Source organism: Caretta caretta, chromosome 12 (assembly GCF_965140235.1).
Source record: "Caretta caretta isolate rCarCar2 chromosome 12, rCarCar1.hap1, whole genome shotgun sequence".
NCBI lineage: Eukaryota > Metazoa > Chordata > Testudines > Cheloniidae > Caretta > Caretta caretta.
In genome coordinates, this window is record NC_134217.1 from 33096269 (window position 1) to 33119905 (window position 23637).

Genomic DNA, 23637 nt, shown 5'->3' on the forward strand with positions numbered 1-23637 from the left:
TTCAGTTTGTATACATAATAGGCACAGCTGGCCTCTCATTGAAACTTCAGGTCCTCTTCACCCATCAATGAACTGATCAAAGTTTTGCCTGAGAAGGGCATAAGATTGTGTTAAAGCATTAGAGAGGGCTGTCCTTCTATCACGTATGTGTCACAATGAGATATTAGTCATTCTAGCACGCAAATGCATAGTTAGAATATACAGATCCAGAGCCTTTGAAGGATTACATGTATTTTGAATCCCAAGTTGTGCAAGTGGTAGGTTAATCTTGCAAGTTCCAAACGGGATAACCAACTTTATATAAAATATGTAAAACGGGTTATGGTACAAAACAACAGCAAACATAAATGGTAAAGTCATTTTTTTTTTTTATTTTCTGTTATCTAGTCTTCTGCAAGGCTGTAGCCTTATCTGTAGAAAATCTTAACTAAAACTAAACTTTTTAAAGATTATATTGTTATGCACACTTGAAACCTGATGCAGCTTTTCTATCACAACACCCTGTTAGCTATGTAAATGTATTTGGACAGCTAACTACGGTGGTGAAAAAAGCAACACAGTTACCATGCTGCTGTTAAGACTGTTGCATATTGCAATGCTATGCTTTAAGTGTGTATTTTTACAAACTAAATTTATTTTCCTCTAGATGACATTCCAAACTTTGAAAATTACATAATTAAGTTTAGTAGGCTAAAAAAATCACTAGCAAAAGGGAGCAAATGTTAAGCATTTTCTTTTTCCTATCTGCAATCTCTTATTGTCACAGGATTGATCTTTAGTACAACACGATTCAGAGGCAGCATATTTGTCTTGAAATGTTATCCAAAATTCCTGGAATATGCAATTTTTTCAAGCTGCCCACTGTCAGACCTTCTGTACACCACTAATCTATGAAACTACGCTGAAGTAAGTGTTTTATAGTGGTTTATTTTAGTGTTCCAGGTCAGTCCTCAATGGATTTTATAAATTTCTCATACGCATCCTCATTCATCAGTTCATTAAGTTCTGAAGGGTTGTCCACAGTCATCTTGATAAGCCAACCTGTAAGAAAGAAATTAAATTACATTTTAAAAAAAATTAATTAGACCTATTAAAATAAAGGCATCTAAATCCAAACATTAAGGAAATAATTTTTTAAGTTCACCCCCATGTACCTACAGCTCTTTAAAACTGTAGTGGACTCAAGGGCTTGGTCGTCTAGTATGGGCAAAACAATTTTCAGATGCTTTTAAGTTCTGTTAAATTTAGAGGAGGAAATATAACCACTCTAAATATGTTCTTCCTTCGCTATTTAAAAGGAGGTTTAAACTCAACCACAGTATATTTAGCTCTGAAGATTTCTGGAAGCTGTAAGCAACATGTCAATTTCCTAGTGAAGACAGGACTAAAATGTTTAACAATTTCATACTATGGGGTTTATTGAAACTGGAGATATTCAGAGACATGAGGCATGTCTATACTACAAACTTAAGTAGACCTATGTTAGGTGGACTTACAGCCACTGCAGTAGTTACTGCGATTGTTTATGTCCACACTACCCTCCTTCGGTCAGTGGTGTGCGTCCTCACCAGAAGCATTTCTGCTGACTTAAGAAGGGCAGTGTGGGGGGCTCAGAGCCCGGGATCTCAGCTCTGAGCAGAACTCTCCTCTGGGAGCCCAGCTACTGCCCAGGCTCTCAGCTCTGCTCCCTGCAGGGAGCCCAGGGCTCTCAACTCCCCACCCCCTGCCGGAAGCCAGGCTGCCACCCAGACTCTCAGCTCCGTGCGGGTAGTGGGCTCAGCTCAGGAGCCCGCTGCCCCCCTGGCTCACCACTCTCCTGGGGGGAGTCCTAGGTTGCTGCCCGGCTCGGAGCAGGGGGGAGGGGAGCCCAGGCTCTAGCTGGAGACCTCCACCCGCCCTGGGGCAACAGCCTAATCCCGGCATAGGGTTCACAGTAGGGAGCTTTCCAGCCTCTCTGGTCGATTTCACGACCCCAGCAGGAAGCTGTGAAATTGACAAGAATGATAGCCAACAACTGATGTAAGTAAGGCAGTGTCTATATGGACATTGTGTCGCCCTAACTACACCAACATAAGCCTCTCATGGAGGTGGAGTTATGTCAGTGTAGTAAGGCACTTACATCAAGCGGGAGCAAAGCATGAGAGTAGACACTGACATAATTAGGTTGACATAAGCTGCTTTATGTTGATTTAACTCTGTAGTGTGGAGCAGGCCATGTTCCCTCCGTGTCGTTTTTAGCTTCCAAATAATTAATTTGAGACATGGACAACAAAAGATCTGCTTGTGATAGAAACACCATCTGGATCTTAATCAGAGAAGTGCCATTTACTCCTTGAAAGTGAAACAATAGCTTCTTACCATCTTCATAACAAGATTTATTGACAAGTCCTGGATTATCTGCAAGGGTGGTGTTAATTTCAGTCACTTCTCCCGTGAGAGGAGAATAGAGTTCACTAGCAGCCTTCACACTTTCCAGAGCACCAAACTCATCTGAAATACAGGATTGTGTTCATTTAAAAAAGAAAAAAAAAAGACATTGATGATTTACTTTTGTAAATAAAGGTTTTAAAGATGACCCAGCCCCAATAAGTCTCTGGAAACGAAACAAGGAAGAAAGGATGAGACTTTCAGACAGGCTGAAGTTAAGGTCCTGGTTTCATTACAACGACTAGCGGCTTCAAGTTTGAAATTTCTTTTTGCACTATGTACTCTGGATGAAACAGCAGTCGAGGGATAACACTACCTGCTACTGCACAAAGGATGGGAATTTGTCACTTAGCTCATCCTGCGGGCTGGTGCCTTGCTTACAATTAGGCTTGGAAGAATTCAATTTTTATTAGTAAATGTCAGTAAATATTGATTTCATTGCACACAAACAAAAAATATTTTCGTCGATAACTGAAAGGTACAGATAGGCCAGGTAAGACCAATGCTGCTTGAGAGCTTATTAGAATTTGATTTAAGGATATCTACTGTCATTAAATAGCTACCTCTGACCCACCACCCATAATTTTCTGCAATTTTACATTTAAATTGATATAACATAAACCTTCAAACCCAGAATTTTGTGTAATTGTGCAAAACTGAATAGATCAAAATAAGAAAGTGTTTAAACATCAATATTATCTGTCAAATATAAAAAAAAAAATTTGAATTCTGCCAAGCCTACTTCCAATGCTTTACAGCAAAACTTCTGACCAGCAAAGAGGGGCTAGGCACCAGGAGCCACATCTAGCCCTTTGCTGCAGAGTATATATATCCATTCTGAGTAGCTGCTAACTAGCCTTTACCTCAATAAATCTGCCTGTGAAACAGTCAAAGCACTAGTCTCCTGAACTCTGATTTCTCACCATGCTGAGGCCTTGTCTACACTACAAAGTTTGGTTGGCAAAAGCTGCCTTTTGCCAACAAAACAGGTGAGGTGTTCACACACACAGCTACTTTTGGTGGCAAAACTCTGCTGTTTTGCAGACAAAACCAAATCACTTCAACGAGAGGCATAAAGCTTTTTGCAGAAAAGTTAAAGTGACAAAGCCTCGGTGTAGACACTACTATTTGTTTTGTCCACAGAACCAGCTTCCACCAGTATCCCACAATGCTGTGACCGCTCTACTCACTGTGTCAATCTCTGCTGCCCTGCAGACAGGTGCCCCTCCCCTTTCAAAGCTCTGGGTATCTGACAGCTGAGCATGCTGCTCTGGGAAGGGAGAGCAGATCATTACCGTGGAATGCTCCTGTTCCGTCCTGCAGTAGGAACACAGGGGCCTGCTGTGGGGAGCAGGCAGGGGGACTGCTGTGCTGCTTTGACATTTCTCAGCACATTTCTCACAGAGTTGCTCAGGATGCCGCTCCCAGCAGCTGAGATGGCTGCGAGGAGGGAATCTCAGAACCATAGGCAGGCAGAGCAGGCTGCTTGGGGGGAAACTGCTGTGCCGAGCAGAGCCAGGTGCTGACGTGGGGGTCATCTCCTTCTCCCTGCCTCAGGATAAGTTGGTCAGTCTGCTGTCTCCCCATCCCAGACACACCACTCTCCTCTCCTCTCCCCAACACTTCAGTTGAAAAAGCAGCTGATAATCTACTAGGATGCCCCTGGAACCATGGGATTGAGAAACCTGCATCATGTGACACTGTCCCTGCCCCATGAGGCATTGCAAACCATTCCCAAAGCACCCTGCGGCCACTTGCAGAGTAAATAGCTACCACAGTGCACTGCTCTCTGTATCGATGCAAGAGCTGCTACGCTACTGTGGATGCATTCTGCCGACACAAGGAGCAGTGCTGATATGCAACAGCAGTTTTAATTAAGGCAGCATAACTTTTGCTGACAAAACTTGGTAGTGTAGACAAGGCCTAAGAGTGCACCTGGTATTTTCAGAAACACCATCAGGAGCTAATGTACATGCATGGGAGAAGAACAAATGCCTTAGTATTCAGAATCAGGAAGTGGGACCATTGAATTGCTCACCCCCTTCTCCTTATTTTTTATACAGTTATTAAAATGGCAGATGGGACAATGCTATTGAAAGCAGCCATAAACTAATGAAATGAGAAAGAGTCTGGAGAAACATGGAATTGTCAGAACAGCAGGTTGGTATGAGCACAGAATGAAATGGGTCCGGGAATTTGGAATTAGATGTGCACGGTGCAGAATCAGCATTAGAAGTGGTGAAGCAGATAGGAACTAGGAGGAATGAATTTTCTCACTATAAAGTAAAACAAAAATTTTGAGTTTGTTAATTAGAACCCAAAAGCAAAGGGCCTTTCTCCAACATTTACCATTCAAGCCTTGTGTAGACGATGTGGCTAAATAATCTGCTGGGGACATTTTACACTACAAGGATTTCAGAATAGAGGTCCTGCTGCTTTACATATTTTGTCATCTTGTTTTGCAATTTCCTGCATCTGTAGTCCAGGTGGATTATTTATATCTCTAAGCAAGAATGATTTCTGGAACGTGTACCAGAACATCAGCACTCCTCATGAAAACAAAGGAAAAGCCTCCTTCTGCTTGCTAACACTCACTCTTTTGTAGTGATTTACAAGTTATTACACTCTTAATAATTTAATACATAATTAAATTACTGACAAGTAGCATGAGCCAAGCATGGAACTGGAAGCTGGAAACTATCAAATTCTAATTCCAGCTCTGGTTACTTGCCATAGGGGTCAAGGTTTGTACAAAGCTTTGAATTTGTAAAGCACCACATCAGCTGCTGTGTAACTATACCAGAAACCTACTGACCGCTATTCTTACCTACATGCCTCCAGCTTCCATCCTACACACCACACGATCCATTGTCTACAGCCAAGCTCTAAGATACAACCGCATTTGCTCCAATTCCTCAGACAGAGACAAACACCTACAAGATCTCTATCAAGCATTCTTAAAACTACAATACCCTGCTGAAGTGAAAAAACAGATTGACAGAGCCAGAAGAGTACCCAGAAGTCACCTACTACAGGACAGGCCCAACAAAGAAAATAACAGAACGCCACTAGCTGTCACCTTCAGCCCCCAACTAAAACCTCTCCAGCGCATCATCAAAGATCTACAACCTATCCTGAAAAATGATCCCTCACTCTCACAGATCTTGGGAGACAGACCAGTCCTTGCTTACAGACAGCCCCCCAACCTGAAGCAAATACTCTCCAGCAACCACACACCACACAACAAAAACACTAACCCAGGAACCTATCCTTGCAACAAAGCCCAATGCCAACTCTGTCCACATATTTATTCAAGTGACACCATCATAAGACCTAATCACATTAGCCACACCACCAAGGGCTCGTTCACCTGCACATCTACCAATGTGATATATGCCATCATGTGCCAGCAATGCCCCTCTGCCATGTACATTGGCCAAACCAGACAGTCGCTACACAAGAATAAATGGACACAAATCTGACATCAGGAATCATAACATTCAAAAACCGGTAGGAGAACACTTCATCCTCTCTGGTCACTCAGTAAAAGAATTAAGAGTGGCAATTCTGCAACACAAAAGTTTCAAAAACAGATTCCAACAAGAAACTGCTGAGCTTGAATTAATATGCAAACTAGATACCATTAACTTGGGTTTGAATAGAGACTGGGAGTGGCTGGGTCATTGCACATATTGAATCTATTTCCCCATGTTAAGTATCCTCACACCTTGTCAACTGTCTAAATTGGCCGTCTTGATTATCACGATAAAAGTTTTTTTCTCCTAGTGATAATAGCTCATCTTAATTAATTAGTTGCTTACAGTTTGTATGGCAACTTACACACATACATACAGAGAAGGTGGATCTCTTCTTACTATATGTTCCATTCTATGCATCCGATGAAGTGGGCTGTAGCCCACGAAAGCTTATGCTCTAATAAATTTGTTAGTCTCTGAAGTGCCACAAGTACTCCTGTTCTTTTTGCGGATACAGACAAACGGCTGCTACTCTGAAACTTGCAAAACAGCAACAAATAAGCCACCTAGAAGTACTGGCAGGTTGTCAAATCACAGTATGGAAAATTGTACAGTTTTAAAAGTTTATTGTAGCAATGCTATTTAAATTTGTATAATTAAAGATTTAAGCAAACATTTAAATTAAACAACTGGTTTTAAGGTTTCAGAGTAGCAGCCATGTTAGTCTGTATCCGCAAAAAGAACACAAGTACTCCTGTTCTTTTAACTGGTTTTAAGTGTCTCTTTACAATTTTAAAGGCAGGTTCTCCCATTAAGCAAGATCTGAGAACTCTATTTGCTCTGTTCTAACATTCAGAGTTTAGAAATAAGGCCTTTAGCCCTCTTAAAAATGTGAGCAATCCATATTTTACATCCAACAAGCACGCAACCATATAAATGAAATTAAATTTTACAGGATCCGAGGGTAACATCAAACAAACAATGTTCAACTATATGAAAAACAACAAGAATTGAGGAAGTGGCATAACGTTAGTTTATATTAAAACCTAAGACAATCGTTATAGCAATAGTTTAACAGCTTAAAATAAAAATACTTACCCTGTTTGTTCAACTTTGTCCCAATTTCCGGAAGACTACAATAAACGATGTCTCCTAATGCTTCCTAAAAACAAACCAAATGCATCAGGAATATATACTAGTAAAGGCTAAGTGAGCATGTGGGGGAGGGATTTAAGGTTGTAACTACACAACTGATTAGACTAAAATTATATTCCTCTGCTTAATGTTGGTGCCCATCCCACTCAAAGTCTGCACGCTTTTAACAGGAATCATGTTTTCTGATAAACAACTTGCAAACTACTTAGCTTCTCATGCCCTCTAAATTGCAAGATGTGTTCATATATTAGGGTTTAAATAAGCTTAAGGCTCTGTTGTGAGTCCATGAGAAAGAAATCATTCCTCCAGGCACAATGTGACAGAACTCTTGTTGATCTTTATAGAACCAAAATGGGTCCTAACAGCAAAACTCCCAGTGATGTCAGGGAACTAAGGTTTGACCCTCAAAGCATGAAACATTTACTGTTTGTGTCATTTGAAAGACCATGCAATATCTGACTCCTAATCTTTCCAATGCAGAAAATTTACATATTGAGTACTATGTACTAGGCATCAGCTGTCTGGTTTTGGGCCATTTCAGTGACTGGGATTTATGCCATTAAGTTCAACAAGAGCAGGGTCAAGCCCTTTAAGGCCCAAATTTAACTACCCCACATAAACCTTGGGATCTTTTATTATAATAATATATGTTATTTACACATTCAGAAAGCTGAAATTACCAAAAGGCTATTTATCCTAAAGAACAATAATCCCACTACAGTCAAAGCTTCTGACATTGTCCTGTATATTGTACATCAATGTCCCATGTTTGGTTGTTAGCAGGTTTAGGCATGTGTCTTTGGATTTTTTGTTTCGTTTTTAATGCACATCTTTAACTAGCATCCTATTAGCCAGTCATAACAGGGACTGAAGTTAGAAAAATATCCTTGACCAAGGATTTGAAAGCTAATAGTCCAATCTCTTTGGTAAGCATCACAGATGAGGATGCTAATGACTATCACACACATTACAGATGCTCTCTGCACCAAATTCTATTCCTATTCACAACTCCACTTAAATCAAAGGGGTAAAAATCAGAGCAGAATTTGACCTAAACATGCACAATGCAATAGTTTCCTTATGCAGTCTAGTGTTCCTATAAAGAAAGTAAAAAACAAGATTAAAACAGTAAGAGTAATAAATCTGATTTGCTACTGTTCTGATTTAACAACTAAGAAGTTCATCAAGTCTAAGTCAATCCAATGGAGAACTAACATGATCAAAAAATTATCCACAAATGTTGATATGGCATAATGTGCTTTAGAAATAGTTTGAGATCTAAATCCATAATATGCTTCAGTGTACAGTATATGCAACAATAATAAAAGGACACAGTAACAACCCAAAGATCAAAGACAAGAGCAGGAATGTACAAGTAAATATTGAAGGACACCCCCCTCCCCCAAAATCAATACCTGTGCAAAATTGCTGATTCCTACTGTCCCAATACCATTTTCAACTGATATCCACTCGTGCTTGTCTGTGAATTTGCGGGCTAAAATGAAACAGACTTGATATTTCAGAAAAAATTGACATTTTACTTTTATAAATACACTAATATACTGGAAGTCCTAAACACTTTTCTCTTGAGTTTGGCTTTGAACAGTATTGTTCAACTATGGTGTGGATGAATGGGGCGCTTTTTGAAGGTACTGGTATTATGCTTTATATTAACACAGACCACATGTGAGGTGTTGAAATGTGCATCAGAATCACATCATTTACCTGTAGATGCCAAAATATATAAATAGCAAGTGTGAATTGCTAAAGCATTAACATTTAGATCCATTTAAAGAAAAAAAAAAGACTGCCTGATTTACACAGTAGGGGGCTGATAACAGATGGCAAAATCTGGCCCTGAATAATCTAAATATGCCATGGAAACCACATTTAAAGCTACCAAATCAAAGCGTGCAGCATGAACCACCACCCAATGAGATTTAGTTGAAAAAAAGATTGATTGTATTATTAATTAAAATTACAGTTTAAGAATTTTATTCATTGTTATGTGTGTCTAATACAACTTTAAAAAGGTTTTCCCCTCAAATTCAGAATTGGTTAATTAAGCCAATTCTCCACATTATTCCCACTAAAGCCAGCCCTAATGACATTTCTGTAACACTGGAACTTTCACAGTGCCTCATGCAATGCACTATATTTTAACTTTCTTAGATGACATGGAGATGTCATGCTATCCCTTTGCAGAAAAACTATTTCAGCTTGCAGAAACTCAACCATAATGGTTTTTAAGTACATTTATTTTTCACTTATTCATTATTGCAATAATTCACACTTTGTTTTAAAAAATGGAAATAAGATCACTGAATCCCCAAAACTGTCCATATTTTACTGAATGCATTTTATTCTGCAAATCCAGATAAGAGGCCTGATTTTGCACCCTATGCTCATTACAGTTAATCAGACTACTCATGCAAGTACGGATTACCCACAGGAATAAAGGTTGCAGGATCAATTTCTGGGACATTTATATAATTGTTGTGCAACTACTGCCAGATCACCAGAGAATTGTATTCTTAAGAGACAATTATATATAAGACCCAGTTAAAGTTTGATCACTTCACAGCAATTCTCACTCATACTTCTGCACGTATTCTAGTCACATTTCTACAAATACTACTGTGATTCTCTCCAGAGTGCGCCATTTTCCATGCTGATGTTCCAGATGCCCTACCTCCTCATACTTAATTCTCCCTCTTTGAATCCCATTTGAAGACATCTCTTCTCCATGACCTTTAATCCCTAACCTCCTCTTAACAAACAGGTCCACAATCCTATTCCTTCAACTTCCAGTCTGTTCCTTTTCCCCTCTACTCCTCCGTTCCCAGCCAATAGGAGCTGTGGGGGGCGGTGCCTGGAGGCACAGCCAGGGCAACACACAGACCCTTGTGGCCGCCCCTACACCCACCCGCCTGCCACCAGGTTCCGGCCGCTTCCTGGAGTGGCGCGGGGGCATGGTAGGCAGGCAGGGAGCCTGCCCTGACCCTGGTGCGCGTCAGGCCGGAGCCCGCCCCCCAAACCTCTCCTGCAGCCCAACCCCCTGCCACACCCCACACCCGTCCTGCACCCTGACCCCCTGCCCTGAGGGGGGACAGCAGGGGAGGGGCCCGGGGCTAGCCTCCCTGGCTGGGAGCTCAAGGGCCAGGCAGGACATTTGCCCACCTCTGCCTTAAACTATAAGCCTGCTTCTGATTAAGAACTTCCTGGGTAATATACGCTGTTTGCCAGAAATCTTTTTTAGCATGGTAAATCAAGTCAAAAGGAGAAACATATCCCACTGTTTTGTCTTACAGGATAAAGTACCTATCCTACATTAGGCACAAGTGGAGTAAGTCAGACTGCTGCAGGCCCAGTTTTGCACCAGTGCAGCACATCTATACGAGGCGTTCATATCAGTGTATAGCATAGCTACATCAGTATAGTTACATTGGTCCAAGTTCCCTAATGTAGACAGGGTTCAGGGTCCTGATCCTGCAAGTAGCTCTATGAAAGTGGACTCCTGTGCCCTTGTGAATGTGCCTGCATAAAGCTCATTCAGTCCTAAATTCATATAGTCCATTGAGAGGCAAGCTGAGTGATTCATTCACCTTAAACTTGTAATCACACTGGCTGGTGCGTCATCAAAACTTCACCTGTTGACACCTGCTAGATGACTAAGGATCTACACTGAATAAGAGTTGCAGGATCAGCACCTAATCTGTCATCTTTACCTATACGTTTACGACAGCTATCAGTGAATATGTAACAATGTTCAATTCCTGTGTCTACAAAAAAGCCTGCCAATGCCTTCTTTTAGATCCGGTAAACATTTAAACTTCTATTGTATCACACTATGCATAGTAAAGTAAAACCACCTAAGGCACACTAGCAAACTTCTTACCCACTAACGTCAACGGGAAGCACCACATGGTCACTTGGGTAGCAATGCTAACGAGTGGTCGGATTATGCCATAGTGATGAAAATGGCTGCACCACGTCTACCTAATGCTTATACCTGTAGTAGCCCCACTGAAGCGTTACTTATTGATAAAAACAGGTGAGACGTTTGGTATTGCAGAGAAGGCATCTGTGACCAAAATAATGGGTCACTGTCCATTTTGCAAAAGGTGATGTGTTGTTTTTAAACCAGGCTATATACAGTGGAACATGATTTACTAACTTGACTCCAAGCCCACTTTGTGCGTCACTAAAAATTACGTCTTTAAAAATGTGTGATTTTTAGGCATAAATCCCCTTTTCCGCAGATTAATGACTCAGGCAGATTTATAGCTTTCAGAGGGTGGGAATGAGAGTCCGGCGTTCTGGATTAGACGGGCCGCTTTGCAAGTGATCTGCTATGCCATTTAGAACAAGACCCTTCCCCTTTCCTCGAAGCCGCGGCTGTCAACCGGGGGTCCACGGACCATGCCGGAGACTTCCAAACGGGTCCGCACCTCCATCTGAAAACTTCCCAGGGGTTCACAAAGCAAAAAGGTTGAAAACCACTGCGGTCACCGGGAAGCCTTGCTCTCCCGAGAGGTCAAACACTGCTGTAGGACACAGCTTGCTGCCCACACACTAACGGGTCCATGCACCCCACACTCCACGCAGCAGCTCCCACTCCCGCGTGCACCAAGCCCCGCGCCCCAACGCCAGCCCCGCAACTCGCACGCACCAGCCCCGCCCAGGCACGCGGAGGCCCCCCCCCGCGCCTGCCCCAACACGCACCCCCGACTAGCAGGCCCCCGTGCACTCGCCCCGGGGCCCCCCAGGCAGCCCGCGTGCACCGGGGCCCCGGCCCGGCCTCCCGCCCTGTGGGCCCGGCCGCAGCTCGCCCTCGCTGCTCCCATCCCCGGCTGCCCGTGGCCGGACTCACCCGAGCCCAGCAGCGCGCTGGTGCCCAGGCTCCGGGCAGAGGCTGCTTGCGGCCAGCCCGCCCGGGGCGCGATGACGGGGCCGGGGCAGCGCGGAGCCAGGCTGGCCCCAAGCCTCCGCAGCGCTCGCAACGCCGCCATTGCCGCCCGGAGCCGCGGCGCCCGCCGGCCCCGCAGAGTCCCGAGACGCGCTGAGCCTGACCCGGCGGGCGGAGCCGAGGCCGGGACTAACCGACGCGATCCGCCCTGGGGGTACGTCTGGGGAAGGGCGGGGCGTGTTGGAGGGAGGGGTGGGGCTGGGGGCGGGGGCGGGACAGAACTGGGCAGTGGGTGTGAGAGGGGTGGGGGGCTGTGATAGGAGAGGGCTGTGGGGGGCTCTGGGAGAAAGACAGAACTGGGGAGAGGGTGTGAGGGGGCTGTGAGAGAGAGAGAGAGGAAGGGTGTGGGAGAAGGACAGAACTGGGGAGTGGGTGTGAGGGGGCTGTGAGGGGGGGTTAGGGGAGGGGGGCTGTGAGAGAGGGAGGGTGTGGGGGGAGGACAGAACTGGGGAGTGGGTGTGAGGGGGGCAGGGGGCTGTGATGGGAGAAGGACAGACTGGGGAGTGGGTGTGAGGGGGCTGTGGGAGGGTGGCTGTGGGAGAAGGACAGAACTGGGGAATGGGTGTGAGAGGGGGCTAGGGGATGGGGGCTATGAGAGGGAGGGTGTGGGGGGGAAGGACAGAACTGGGGAGTGAGGGTGGGGCTGGGAGGGGCCTGGGGGGAAGGGGAAGGTATGTAGGCAGGAGAGTGTGAGGCGGGGAGGTGTGTGGGGTAAGAGAAGCTGGGAGGGGAGGTTGCTTGTTGTTGTGGGAGGGTGTGTGAGATGGTGCTGAGGCTGCAGGGTGGAAGCAGGGTCACTGGGGGACCCTGCTGTCTACACACACTCAATTGGAGCAAACATTCTGTGCTCCTGCCCCCCTCCCCACCCAGTAGCTGGGCAGATAAGATGGCTCTGGGTTGCACAGACGCATCAGGCACTACTCTACTTTAGGCACCAGTGCAGTCTTGGAGCGGAGACCTTGGGGGAGGGGGCTAAGGGCCCAGTGTTCTCCAGATTCCTTTTGGGAAGTGGTTTTCAACATTTTTTCATTTGCACACCCCTAAATAATTTTGAATGGAGGTGTGGACCCCTTTGGAAATCTTAGACATAGTCTGCGGACCCCCAGGAGTTTGCGGACCACTGCTTTAGGGTCAGTGGGATTGAATGTAGAAAAATTCCCAAAAACTGATATGGGGGAGGTATGTGGAATCAAACCAAGGGTAACTTTGTGATATCTGACAGATTTGCAGCCCTTCTGGTGAGGGGCCTTGCAGGAGTGGGGGGAAAGGGCAGGGAGCCCTGCTCCTGTCTATGTTATGCCTTCTACATGGAAGTGTCTGTGTAACAGAGCCTAAATGTTATGATTATGGGTACTTTGGAATTACCTGTCAGAATAGTTGTAATGGCCTCAGTGTGGTACAAAACCAAACAAGATAACAGGTGAAAAATATAAATAGGGATGCTTGTCTCTTTTGAAATACAAAGACAAGGAGGGACAGAGTGGAAAGATAGTCTGTCCGTAACCAGAAACTGCATCTCCTAAATAGAGAGTTGGTTTCCTTAGAAAAATTGTTCCAATAGTTAATTACCCTCATTTATTTGTGCCTTATTTCTGGTCTGAATTTGTCTACTTTCAGCTTCCCTCCATTGGCTATTATGTTTTTTTCTGCTGTCTGCTATCATAAATCTCTTCCCATATTTGTAGGCCGTGACCCAGTATGTGAAAAGATGTGTGAGGACAGCTGAGATCCCCAGTAGAGTCCAGCAGATAACATACTATCAGAGGAGATGTGCTCAGGCAGAAATTGTGCTCTATGTAGGTGCAGAGAACCATCTGCATGGTTCTCATTGTGGAACCTTAGAGAGCTAAATAATAACAACAAAAATTATGGGCATCACCAATACAGTAACGACTAGATATCCAGAGGGGCTGATCCCCTGCAGAACCTACTGGTCTCTAGTGGGTTTTTTTTCTCTGTTCTAGTGATATAATTTTCTGTTTTCTTCACCGTTTGAAGAAAGTGCTTGGCTAGAATCCCCCTCAGTAGTGTGGGAGGATCAGACGACTGGTATTTCCTCCTATGCACCTTCCAAGTCTGTCCCTCAGCAACTTGCACCAGTGGAGGCACTTGTCATAATTGTCTCTTCTCTCGTGGTCTCTCTCTCCCCCTCCACCCCCCATCTCTTTGTTTTATTCATCTGTAATCTCTTGTTTTATACTTAGATTGCAAGGTCTCCGGGGCTGCTACTCTTATTTGTGTTCAGCACCTCATGCAGTTGGGCCATGATCTCTTAGTGGGGCCTCTGGACACTATCACAATGACATGCTAATAATGAGACGTGATTGCCACTTACTGAGTAGACAAACTTTTATTTAAAATCCTGTGTAACCACTTTAGCATGGCACTGAATATTTTCATTTCATTGGCTGTATGTTTTGGACTGTGAGTGTCCATTGTACTATGTTCAGAATCAACCTATAGAAGGAAAGCTGGTGGTAACTTCTTACTTGCTTAGTTTGTGAACAAAATCAATCAGAGAATATGACTCATATGCAATAACTGTATCAATAAAATAATGTAAGGTAGCTAGTAATGACTTTTTCAGAGTTTAAGAGATGCAAAGATGTGTATAAATTGGTTAGTCTCTAAGGTGCCACAAGTACTCCTTTTCTTTTTAAAGATGTGTATATCACACTAACAACACTGTGATTTTATTATTATAATAGAGAGCTAGAAAAGGGGCAGGACTGAGGAAGCAAGTGGATTAGGCAACTAAGGTTCCTGCCCACATAATTTATTTTTGTTATTCTGAAGACAACCTTTTCAAAGGGCTTATTTGGAAGCATGTCATTTGCACATGTGAATCAGGTAACTGTGTCCCTGTGGGTTGTTAGGTGTGCACTTATCTAAAACGGATTTGCTTGCAAATTTGGTGAGAATAATTCAGGAAGTTTTCTGGAAATTTGCCTCTAAAAGTTAGCTATGCCATTTTTGGAGTGGACTAATTCACTAGAAGCTCAGGTGATGTAAACCAAAGGCTTGCCTACATTTAAAATGCTGCAGCTGTGCCGCTGTAGTGCTTCAGGGCATGGCTACACTGGAAACTTCAAAGCCCTGTCGCGGGAGCGCTCCAGCAGCAGTGCTTTGAAGTGCGAGTGTGGTCGTGTGCGAGCACTGGGAGAGAGCTCTCCCAGCTGCTTCTGGTAATCCACCTCCTCGAGGGGATTAGCTCTGAGCGCTGGGAGTCTGTTTACACTAGCCCTTTAAAGCGCTCTGATTTGCTGCGCTCGGGGTAGGGGGGTGATTTTTCACACCCCTGAGCCAGCGAATTAGAGCACTATAAAGTGTAAGTGTTGCCAAGCCCTCAGTGAAGACTCTGTCTATGCCAAAGGGAGGGATTCTCCTGTTCGTGTAGGTAAGCCACCTTCCCGAGAGGCAGTAGCTAGGTCGATGGGTGAATTCTCCCATCGACCTAGCATTGTCTGCACCAGAAGTTAGGTTGGTTTAACTGCCTCGCTCAAGGCTGTGGATTTTTCACACCCCTGAGCAACAACGTTATACTGACCTAATTTCCTAGTGTAAACCAGGCCTAGCTGCTCTTCTCAGGAGCTGGCCTTTGTGCTTCCCTGTACACCTGAGGTGTGTGGTTAACTCATAGCAACTGTACCCCATGTCAAGTGCTATTCCTTACTTACCATACTTTTGCAGACTCTGATGTTACTTGTTACTCATAACATATAAGGGGGAGAGGGTGTGTTTCTGCGATGTGACGTGGGCAGAGCCGAGGGGTGGTAACTTTATCGCCAGGAGCGCAACTCCTGGCAATAAAGTGCTTTCTAAAGCGCGGCTCATGGTGCTTTTCAGTGCTAAAACTTTTGTCGCTCAGGGGTGTGTTTTTTCACAGTGGCAGTGTAAACATAGCCTTAGTCAGTGGGGATACAGTGATACTTGGTAAGATAATGACTCAGGCTGAAGCTATTGTCCACAAGTTGTAAGGCCGTTAAGTCTGATGATCCTTAAGTACACCACTTCCCAAGAAAAACAAAGATCTGTGCTGTATGCAGTGTTGTAGTAGTCCTGTTGGTCCCAGGATATTAGAGAGACAAGGTGGGAAGTTATATCTTTTACTGGATCAACAGATACTTATCCAATAAACGATATTACCTCACCCACCTTGTCTCTCGAAAGATCTCTTTTGGTCCCCAAGCTATAATGGCTCCAGGGAAGGAGACCTTAGTACTGCCCTGGATGACCTGGTTGTTGTGATGATATGGCCCATGTTGAATATGCAAAGAGAAATGCTGAATTTTAAATGCATATTCCTTCTAAGACATTTAAATCACAGACTGGAAAAGTGGGACACTATCGCTTGGTGATTTTATGATCAAATAATTTAGATAAACTTTGCAGTGAACACTTAGCATTTATTAAGTACATGACAGTAAATTTACAGAAATAATAAGACAATAAACATAATTGGACACATTATTCTAGATTTGTTTACTACTAGTTCACAGATAATATCCCATAACATAATACAACACAAGATTTTATTATTGAACATATTCCTGCTTATGTCACAGCTCTGCAGACGACACCACTTTACACATAGGAGCCATAATATCTAAGTCCAGCCACAGCAGCTGTAGTTTAAAATGGATAGAGAGAAAGACTTTACACAAAGCAATTGGTCATTATAGTTGTCAGGTGCTAGCAGCTTCTTTCAGTTGCTCAACATTGGTCGGTTTCTCTTCCTTTTTGTATTTAATCCCAAGGAAACTGAAAATTTTCATCAGCATTAGATCAACAATTTCTTCCTCTTCTGAAGCCTAAAAAAATGACAAAAATAAATCCCCATGCTGCTGCAGCTGTGTATGGATTGTTAGTTTAAACAAATGGAGTAAAGTCCTGGCTCCATTGATGTAAATGGCAAACTACCATTGGCTTCAACTGAGCCAAGATTACACATAGAGAATGTAAATACTGTAGGTAGAACAGACATGGATTCAGGTGGATGAGGCAGAATATCACCATCACTTCAGAAAAAAAACAAAAAAAACCCAATACCTCAGTGTGTTGCAACATGCTAGGTGAAAATCTGGCTCCACTCAAAGTCTATGGGAGTTTTGCCATTGACTTCAGTGGGGTCAGAAATGCATCAGCTAGCTGTGCACCAGACAGTTCCCACAGTAAAATGAGTGGACATTGCATACTTGCATCTAGTGCTTACATTAACAATCTGTTCTGTTTTCCATTCCCTTGGTTTTATATACAATAGATTCATCAAGGGCTTCATGTATAGTATCAAAGAGGATTTCATATCACAGTATCAATATCTTAATAGGAAGCTTTGCCATGGACTTTAGTGAATTTCAACCTTTATGCTGGATTTGGTGTGGGTGCATACGATAGAAATTACAGATAAAACTAAGATTAATGCACAAAAAGTAGGTAGTTAGATGCTTACCTGACTTGTGTGCACAAGTTGTTTTGAGAGTGTATATATTTCTATTAATAAAATTTAGGCTGACTTAGAAAATTTAGTTCTGTGAGTTGAAAAGAGCAGTGTAACTTTATAAAAGCTAAAATGTGTTTAATTGGAGTAGATTGTGAGCTCTTAAAAGCAGGGACTGTGTCCTCATCAGTGTTTGTACAGGGCCTAGCACAGTAGGATATCCAAATCCAGATTAAGGCCTCTGTGTGCTACTGTAATGTAAATATTAAATAATAAAACAGTTTAGATGAACATACCTGATAATGTTTCTGTTCCTCACTAAAAGCAACCAGAATCACTGAAATGAACAGATTGAGCACCACAAATGTCATGAAAATGATACAGGATCCAATTAAAAAGGAGCCCAAAATTGGATTATAGTCCAAGACCTGGAGAATAAATAAAATAAGGCATTATGTTTATTATAGCAGAAAAAGGTTGGAAGCAGGGTCAACTTAAAACCCTGAAGAGGGCATCCAAGTTGTTGATAGAGTATACAATATGTATTTTCTCTCTCCAGGAGTGATTTTCATGCCATGATGCACTATACATCAGAGTTGATAGAACACACTTTTATGCATGTGATGCATCCATATGTATTATGGGCCATGCTTTCTTTTATTTTTTAAATGTTTGTGTGCGAATTTAGTGATCATGAAGGTGTCAGTTTGACAGACCTGGAGACCAAAGGCTTCTGCTTATCCCTAGAACAGTGGTTCCCAAACTTGTTCCGCCGCTTGTGCAGGGAAAGCCCCTGGCAGGCCGGGCCAGTTTGTTTACTGGCAGTGTCTGCAGGTTCGGCCGATCGTGGCTGCCAGTGGCCACGGTTCACTGCTCCAGGCCAATGGGGGCTGCTGGAAGCGGCGGCCAGTATATCCCTCGGCCCACACCGCTTCCGCAGCTCCCCTTGGCCTGGAGCAGCGAACTGCGGCCACTGGGAGCCACACTCTGCCAAACCTGCGGACGCGGCAGGTAAACAAGCTGGGCTGGCCGGCCCGGCCCGGCAGGGACTTTCCCTGCACAAGCGACGGAACAAGTTTGGGAACCACTGCCCTAGAACAAAATAGCAGAGGCAGTGCAATCTTCACCATGCATTCCTGAGTCTGCTCCTGCAGTGAAAGGACAGGTCAGCCCCCATATGTATTCAATCATGGGCCTCTTTGCTGAGGTTAATTATGGTGATGTGGACACTTGTCAAACCGAGCCTGTAGTGAGACCCACCAAACTCATTTAATCAGAACTACAAAATAGGAGTCAGCTAGCAACAATTTTTCATATGTAGCAACTTGGGTGGGATTTGAACCTAGGACCAAGATGTGAAACACCTTTCTAGCCCATTGCCAGTCCTCTGAACCATCCAGTCTCCTGCTGGACTAGTTTTTCAAATAGTGCACAAAAATGCACAAGAAAAGCATGGGCTTTTGCATGTATTGTTATAAATTACTGTATCCACAAGTTTAACTCCTTTTGAAAATGTGCTTCCTTATGTGAAAGAGACTTGTTTTTTTCCTTTTAGGCTGAGAGACATCTGCAAACACTTACTACTGGGATTCATGCTTACAATTCTTCAATGAGATTTCTCACAGTGGCAAATATAACACATGGTAGTAACTGTTTGCAGGCTTGCGCAAATATTTATTGATTGACAAATGTTTCATACAAGGACAGGATGGTGTGCACAAGATAACTATATCAAAGGTGAAGAGTCACAGAGATTAGCAGCACACAAACAAGTTTTAAAGCTATAATATGACTACAAGGTAACCTTCAGTACCAAATGAAGAGAAGCCCACGCGTGATGAAAGATGACAAAGAGGAACTAATTTAATCCACAAAAGAATTGGCTTAAAAAAACTGTAACATGGAAGAATTTTTCTTGGGAAGTCAGGAATAAATAAAACGTTATTAAAAATCCAGACATTACATTTGCCCCTTATTCTGCAAACACAACTCCCCTTGGAGAGCAGAAGGTATATGTATGTAGCTTCCCCAAGAGGACGGTTGGTCTGTGTTTCAGGGGTGCATATAGACTATTGATAGTAATGTCTGTTGCATAGATGAACCATACAATAATTTTGTATTGGCTAGCAGGGAAGGTGGCTATTTAAAACCTGAGTACATTTCTTAGTGAAGGGTTCAAGAGGGTTTAAATGAAATGGAGAATAGGGTATGAAATATATTGCACCCTAGTCTCTCTTTCGTGGCTTGATGAGAAAATGCTCTCAGATATAAAGCAGGCAGTTGAGCTTTTAAAATCAGACTCATGTCTAACACTAATCTAAAGTCTCCCTGTTTGCTTAGAGCATTAAGCTCTTCTCCCTTTACAGCATCAAATATTAAATGTTTTCTTAAAAATGAAGAAGTGTTATCTGTAATACTCGGATTTGAGTTCAGCAGGACAGAACTCGAGATTGTCATGAGCAATGTTCTTTCTTTGAGTTTCTTCTAGAAAGGGAAAACATTCAAATACAGCTGTGTTAATTTCTCAAAATAGTTTCATCGTGCCCCACTGAGTTATTTATCTGCTTTTCTGCAGTTGTGAATACATTTCAGAGCTGGCACTTTTTCTTCGCAAATGAGATCATCTGTTGTTTATAAGAAACCCCACTGCTGCTGAAATTTCTACAGGAAATTAGCTACATAAGACAAAAAGAAAAGGAGTACGTGTGGCACCTTAGAGACTAACCAATTTATTTGAGCATGAGCTTTCGTGAGCTACAGCTCACTTCATCTGATGAAGTGAGCTGTAGCTCACGAAAGCTCATGCTCAAATAAATTGGTTAGTCTCTAAGGTGCCACACGTACTCCTTTTCTTTTTGCGAATACAGACTAACACGGCTGTTCCTCTGAAACCTACATAAGACATTCACTTAGTCATTAAAAAATCATGAGTCCCACTCTCTTGACTCCACTCAACTGTGTACTGCTTTCACAGAGTAACTGTGTATTCTTATTGCTATTTCCCCATCCTGCTCCAGCTCCTCACTATAGTCTTGTTTTCTCCTTGTTAGGTCGTGCCTCAGCTATCTTGTAATCTCTGTTGGACAGGGATAAGCACCTACCACCACACATTTTGGTGGGGATAGAAATAATAGTAATCATGGGTGCTGCTCTAAGATTCTGATCTGGCTTTTTGTACCCTTACTTCCCCAAATTCTGGGACTGCTCAGGTCTGATTTGGGTTCAGATCTACTTTTATGAATTTGTATTAAAATTAATATTTAAAGTGGTTTTTTTTTAAATACAACCTTCTAGGAGGTTAGGTTTTTCTGTTTTTACACCTGTACATTTCTAGAAGTCTGCTGTCTGCAGTGGTTGCTGTCATTTTGCGGAGCAGAGCAAATGTAGCATGTTACAGACAAAACACACACTGTGCTCTCCCTCCTGGAGCCTTTACTGTACTTTTTTTCTTTCATGTTTCATTTTCTTTAATTTAAAATAAATCACTCTGAAACCACATGGCTGCTCTTTATAGTCCTGATCCACCTCCCATTCAACTCAATGGAGGGACTCTCGTTGACTTGAATTGGAGCTGGATTGAGCCCTAAGTATAGAAAACCATAACGTGATTTTGTGGTTTGGTTTTTCATTTTATTTGTCTGCAAATAAAAACAACTTAGTTAGACTGACAGCTCTGTGGGACAGGAACTATATTTTTTTTGTGCTGTGTTTGTACAAAAGATGGTCATCTCCTAGGTCAGTGATGGGCAACCTGCGGCCCACAGGCTGCACGTGGCCTGTCAGGATAATCCGCTGGCGGGCCACCAGACAGTTTGTTTACATTTGCACAGCTACCCACAGCTCCCAGTGGGAGCCGCAGGAAGCAGCGCGGGCCACAGGAACGTGCAGGCCGCAGGTTGCCCACCACTGTCCTAGGTGCTACCACAATACAAGTAATTAATAATAAGTCTCTGAAGGGTAGATCTGGTACCTCCTCATAGTTGAAGATTCCCAGCTGAAGGCTGACCATTGTCTCTGCTGAATCAAAGAGGGTTTTGTAAGAGTTCAGCTTCCAGCCAAATATCAAATTTGTCTGCAAAGGAAAGAAGGCAGATCTTGCGTCATAATCACACCGGTTTGTTGTCCATTTAGTTCACAACTTTTATGTTCACAAAAAGTTGTCCTGGTCTGACATCAAAGTTACATGGAGCAGGCAAGAACCTAGGATCTGAGAGTTACTTCTCCTTCATGACAGGGACTTGGGTCATGATGCACATGCAAACTAATGGGCCCATCAGACAAGTCATCTTACTCAGTTCCTGATTTTCTCTATGTCAATAACAGGAGTGTTTGCAAGGGAGACGATGTGGGAACCAGCTTTTGGGGTTTAGTTCAGCAGCAAGGAATCACGTGGTGGATGGCCATAACCGCAATAAAATATCTTGCATCCATACATAACCTGATTTATCAGTGATGCTGAGCACCTGCAGCTCCTATTAGCTTCAAGTGGCCTTGTGAGTGCTCAGCATTTCTCAATATCAGATCAATGGTGCCTTTCTTCTTGAAAGATCTCAAAGTATTCTACAAACTATATACATAAATCACTTCACCTATCACTGAAATGCAGTCACCTCTGTGGTGTTTAATACAGAGCAATACTAAAGAGCACTGTAGGGAAGGAAGTGAATAATACTGTTTAGTTATGTCTCTCCGATTAATTTATTTGTTAATGAACAAAGATTGCAAACTCTTTGGGGATAAGGACCACATCTTCCTCTGCCTGTACAGTACTGAGTGCATTTTGGATGCTACCATAATATAAATAGAAAATAATGTAAGGGAAGATGCAAATAGTGGTTTGGGTTGCAGGAGATTTATTTATTTTACAATAGTACCCAACCTACACTGGGCCCTACTGCGCTGGGTGTTCACACACTTAGTAAAAGGGGGTCTCAGTTTGAAGAATTTACCGTGTAAGTAGACAAGAGTGAGAAACTGGACCTGTTATCTCTAGTCTACAGATGAGGAACTGAGGCACAGAGGGATTAGCTAACTTGGCCAAGGCCACACAGGAAGCCTGTGGCAGAGCTGGGAATTGAACCCTGGTCCGAGTTCCAGTTCAGTGCTTTATCCTTCTTTGAGATTACTGTTTTGATCTGATTTATTGCTATTTTGGAAAAGTTCTAATTACTACCTAAACTTTTCAGTGACAGATTGAACATATTTGTTCTATATCCCACCTGCTCACTACATGGTAATGTACATACAGTGTTTCAAATAAAACAATAAATACACATAAATAGTTACAGTGCTGTAATTAATTAACCTGACTGAATAAACTAGTATATTTACACAATAATGAACTTTATTCCTGTATAACCAGCAATGGGCAGAAACCCAAAAAATCTTCCCTATGTTTATTTTACATGTTCCAGACCATATCATATCTGGTGCTGTCAGTCAATCACTCTCCCCTGTTTGGTTGTCCTGTAAGATCTTTGCCCACTAAGTATATTTTTGTACTCTGCTCTTTGACACATATACACCATGCACAGGAAATCTCTATTTTTTTATCATCTTGTTTGTTTATTGAACTTCATTTCAGTTTGCAAAAGGGCAGACAAGTGGATATTTTAACTTGCCACTCATATATGCTGGAGAGTGGATCCTTCTGCAGCATATTGCAGCCATCAAACTGCTCACCTAAGATCTAGGTGGACAGCTTTATTTCATTTTACATTTCAGAGCCACATTGTTTTCACTATTCAGAAATTATTCATTTTATCTGCAGCTAGCAGATTGCAAACAGGAACCACAAAGATACTCACAGCAATGGAATAGGCAAGGAACATGATTAAAATAACAGTGATGAATCCAGAGATGTCACCCCAAGCTCTCCTCAAGGTGGAGGTGATCATGTTTAGTTTAGGGTTGAGCCTCAAGAGATGCCACAATTTCACAGTAGAGAGAAGCACCAGGAAAGCAATTAGGTAGCCAAGAGCTGCATCAGCTGTTGCTGTTTCATTGAAACTTACACACCTATGAGAAAAGAAGATTAATAAACAATGCATGAAAAACTTTCAGAACATTTCTGTGCACTGTGATTAATGAGCATGCTGGTAGCACTGGTCGGTCAGGGTTTGTCTTCACTGCAAAGTTAATTCAGGTTCTTACGAACTTGTTGCTCCTAACTC

The 23637-nt window shown here is 42.9% G+C and overlaps 3 protein-coding genes across 4 annotated transcripts in view; 1 reads left to right on the forward strand and 2 right to left on the reverse strand.

Annotated features, from left to right (window-relative positions):
- Window positions 1-351: 351 nt before the first annotated feature.
- GCSH (glycine cleavage system protein H) lies at window positions 352-12070 on the reverse strand. Its single transcript, XM_048816757.2, has 5 exons — window positions 11932-12070; window positions 8474-8553; window positions 7002-7065; window positions 2359-2490; window positions 352-1041 (listed from the first exon to the last, which is right to left on the reverse strand). The coding sequence occupies exons 1-5, from the start codon at window positions 12068-12070 to the stop codon at window positions 944-946; spliced, it is 513 nt and encodes a 170-aa protein (XP_048672714.1). The 3' UTR covers window positions 352-943.
- An 8-nt stretch (window positions 12071-12078) lies between these two features.
- Window positions 12079-23637, forward strand: part of BCO1 (beta-carotene oxygenase 1) — a 145776-nt gene continuing 134217 nt past the window's right edge. Inside the window, exon 1 of one of the 2 annotated variants that reach the window (XM_048816584.2) lies at window positions 12079-12181. The gene's annotated coding sequence lies outside the window, so the exon portion shown is untranslated. The remainder of the gene's footprint in view (window positions 12182-23637) is intronic. The other variant, XM_075118438.1, reaches the window with a different exon arrangement.
- PKD1L3 (polycystin 1 like 3, transient receptor potential channel interacting) overlaps window positions 16420-23637 on the reverse strand; it is a 72594-nt gene continuing 65376 nt past the window's right edge. The window contains exons 40-43 of the mRNA XM_075118447.1: window positions 23272-23482; window positions 21435-21536; window positions 17761-17892; window positions 16420-16838 (exon numbers count right to left, since the gene is read on the reverse strand). Coding sequence (XP_074974548.1) covers window positions 16713-16838; window positions 17761-17892; window positions 21435-21536; window positions 23272-23482 — 571 coding nt within the window. The 3' untranslated portion in view covers window positions 16420-16712. The remainder of the gene's footprint in view (window positions 16839-17760; window positions 17893-21434; window positions 21537-23271; window positions 23483-23637) is intronic.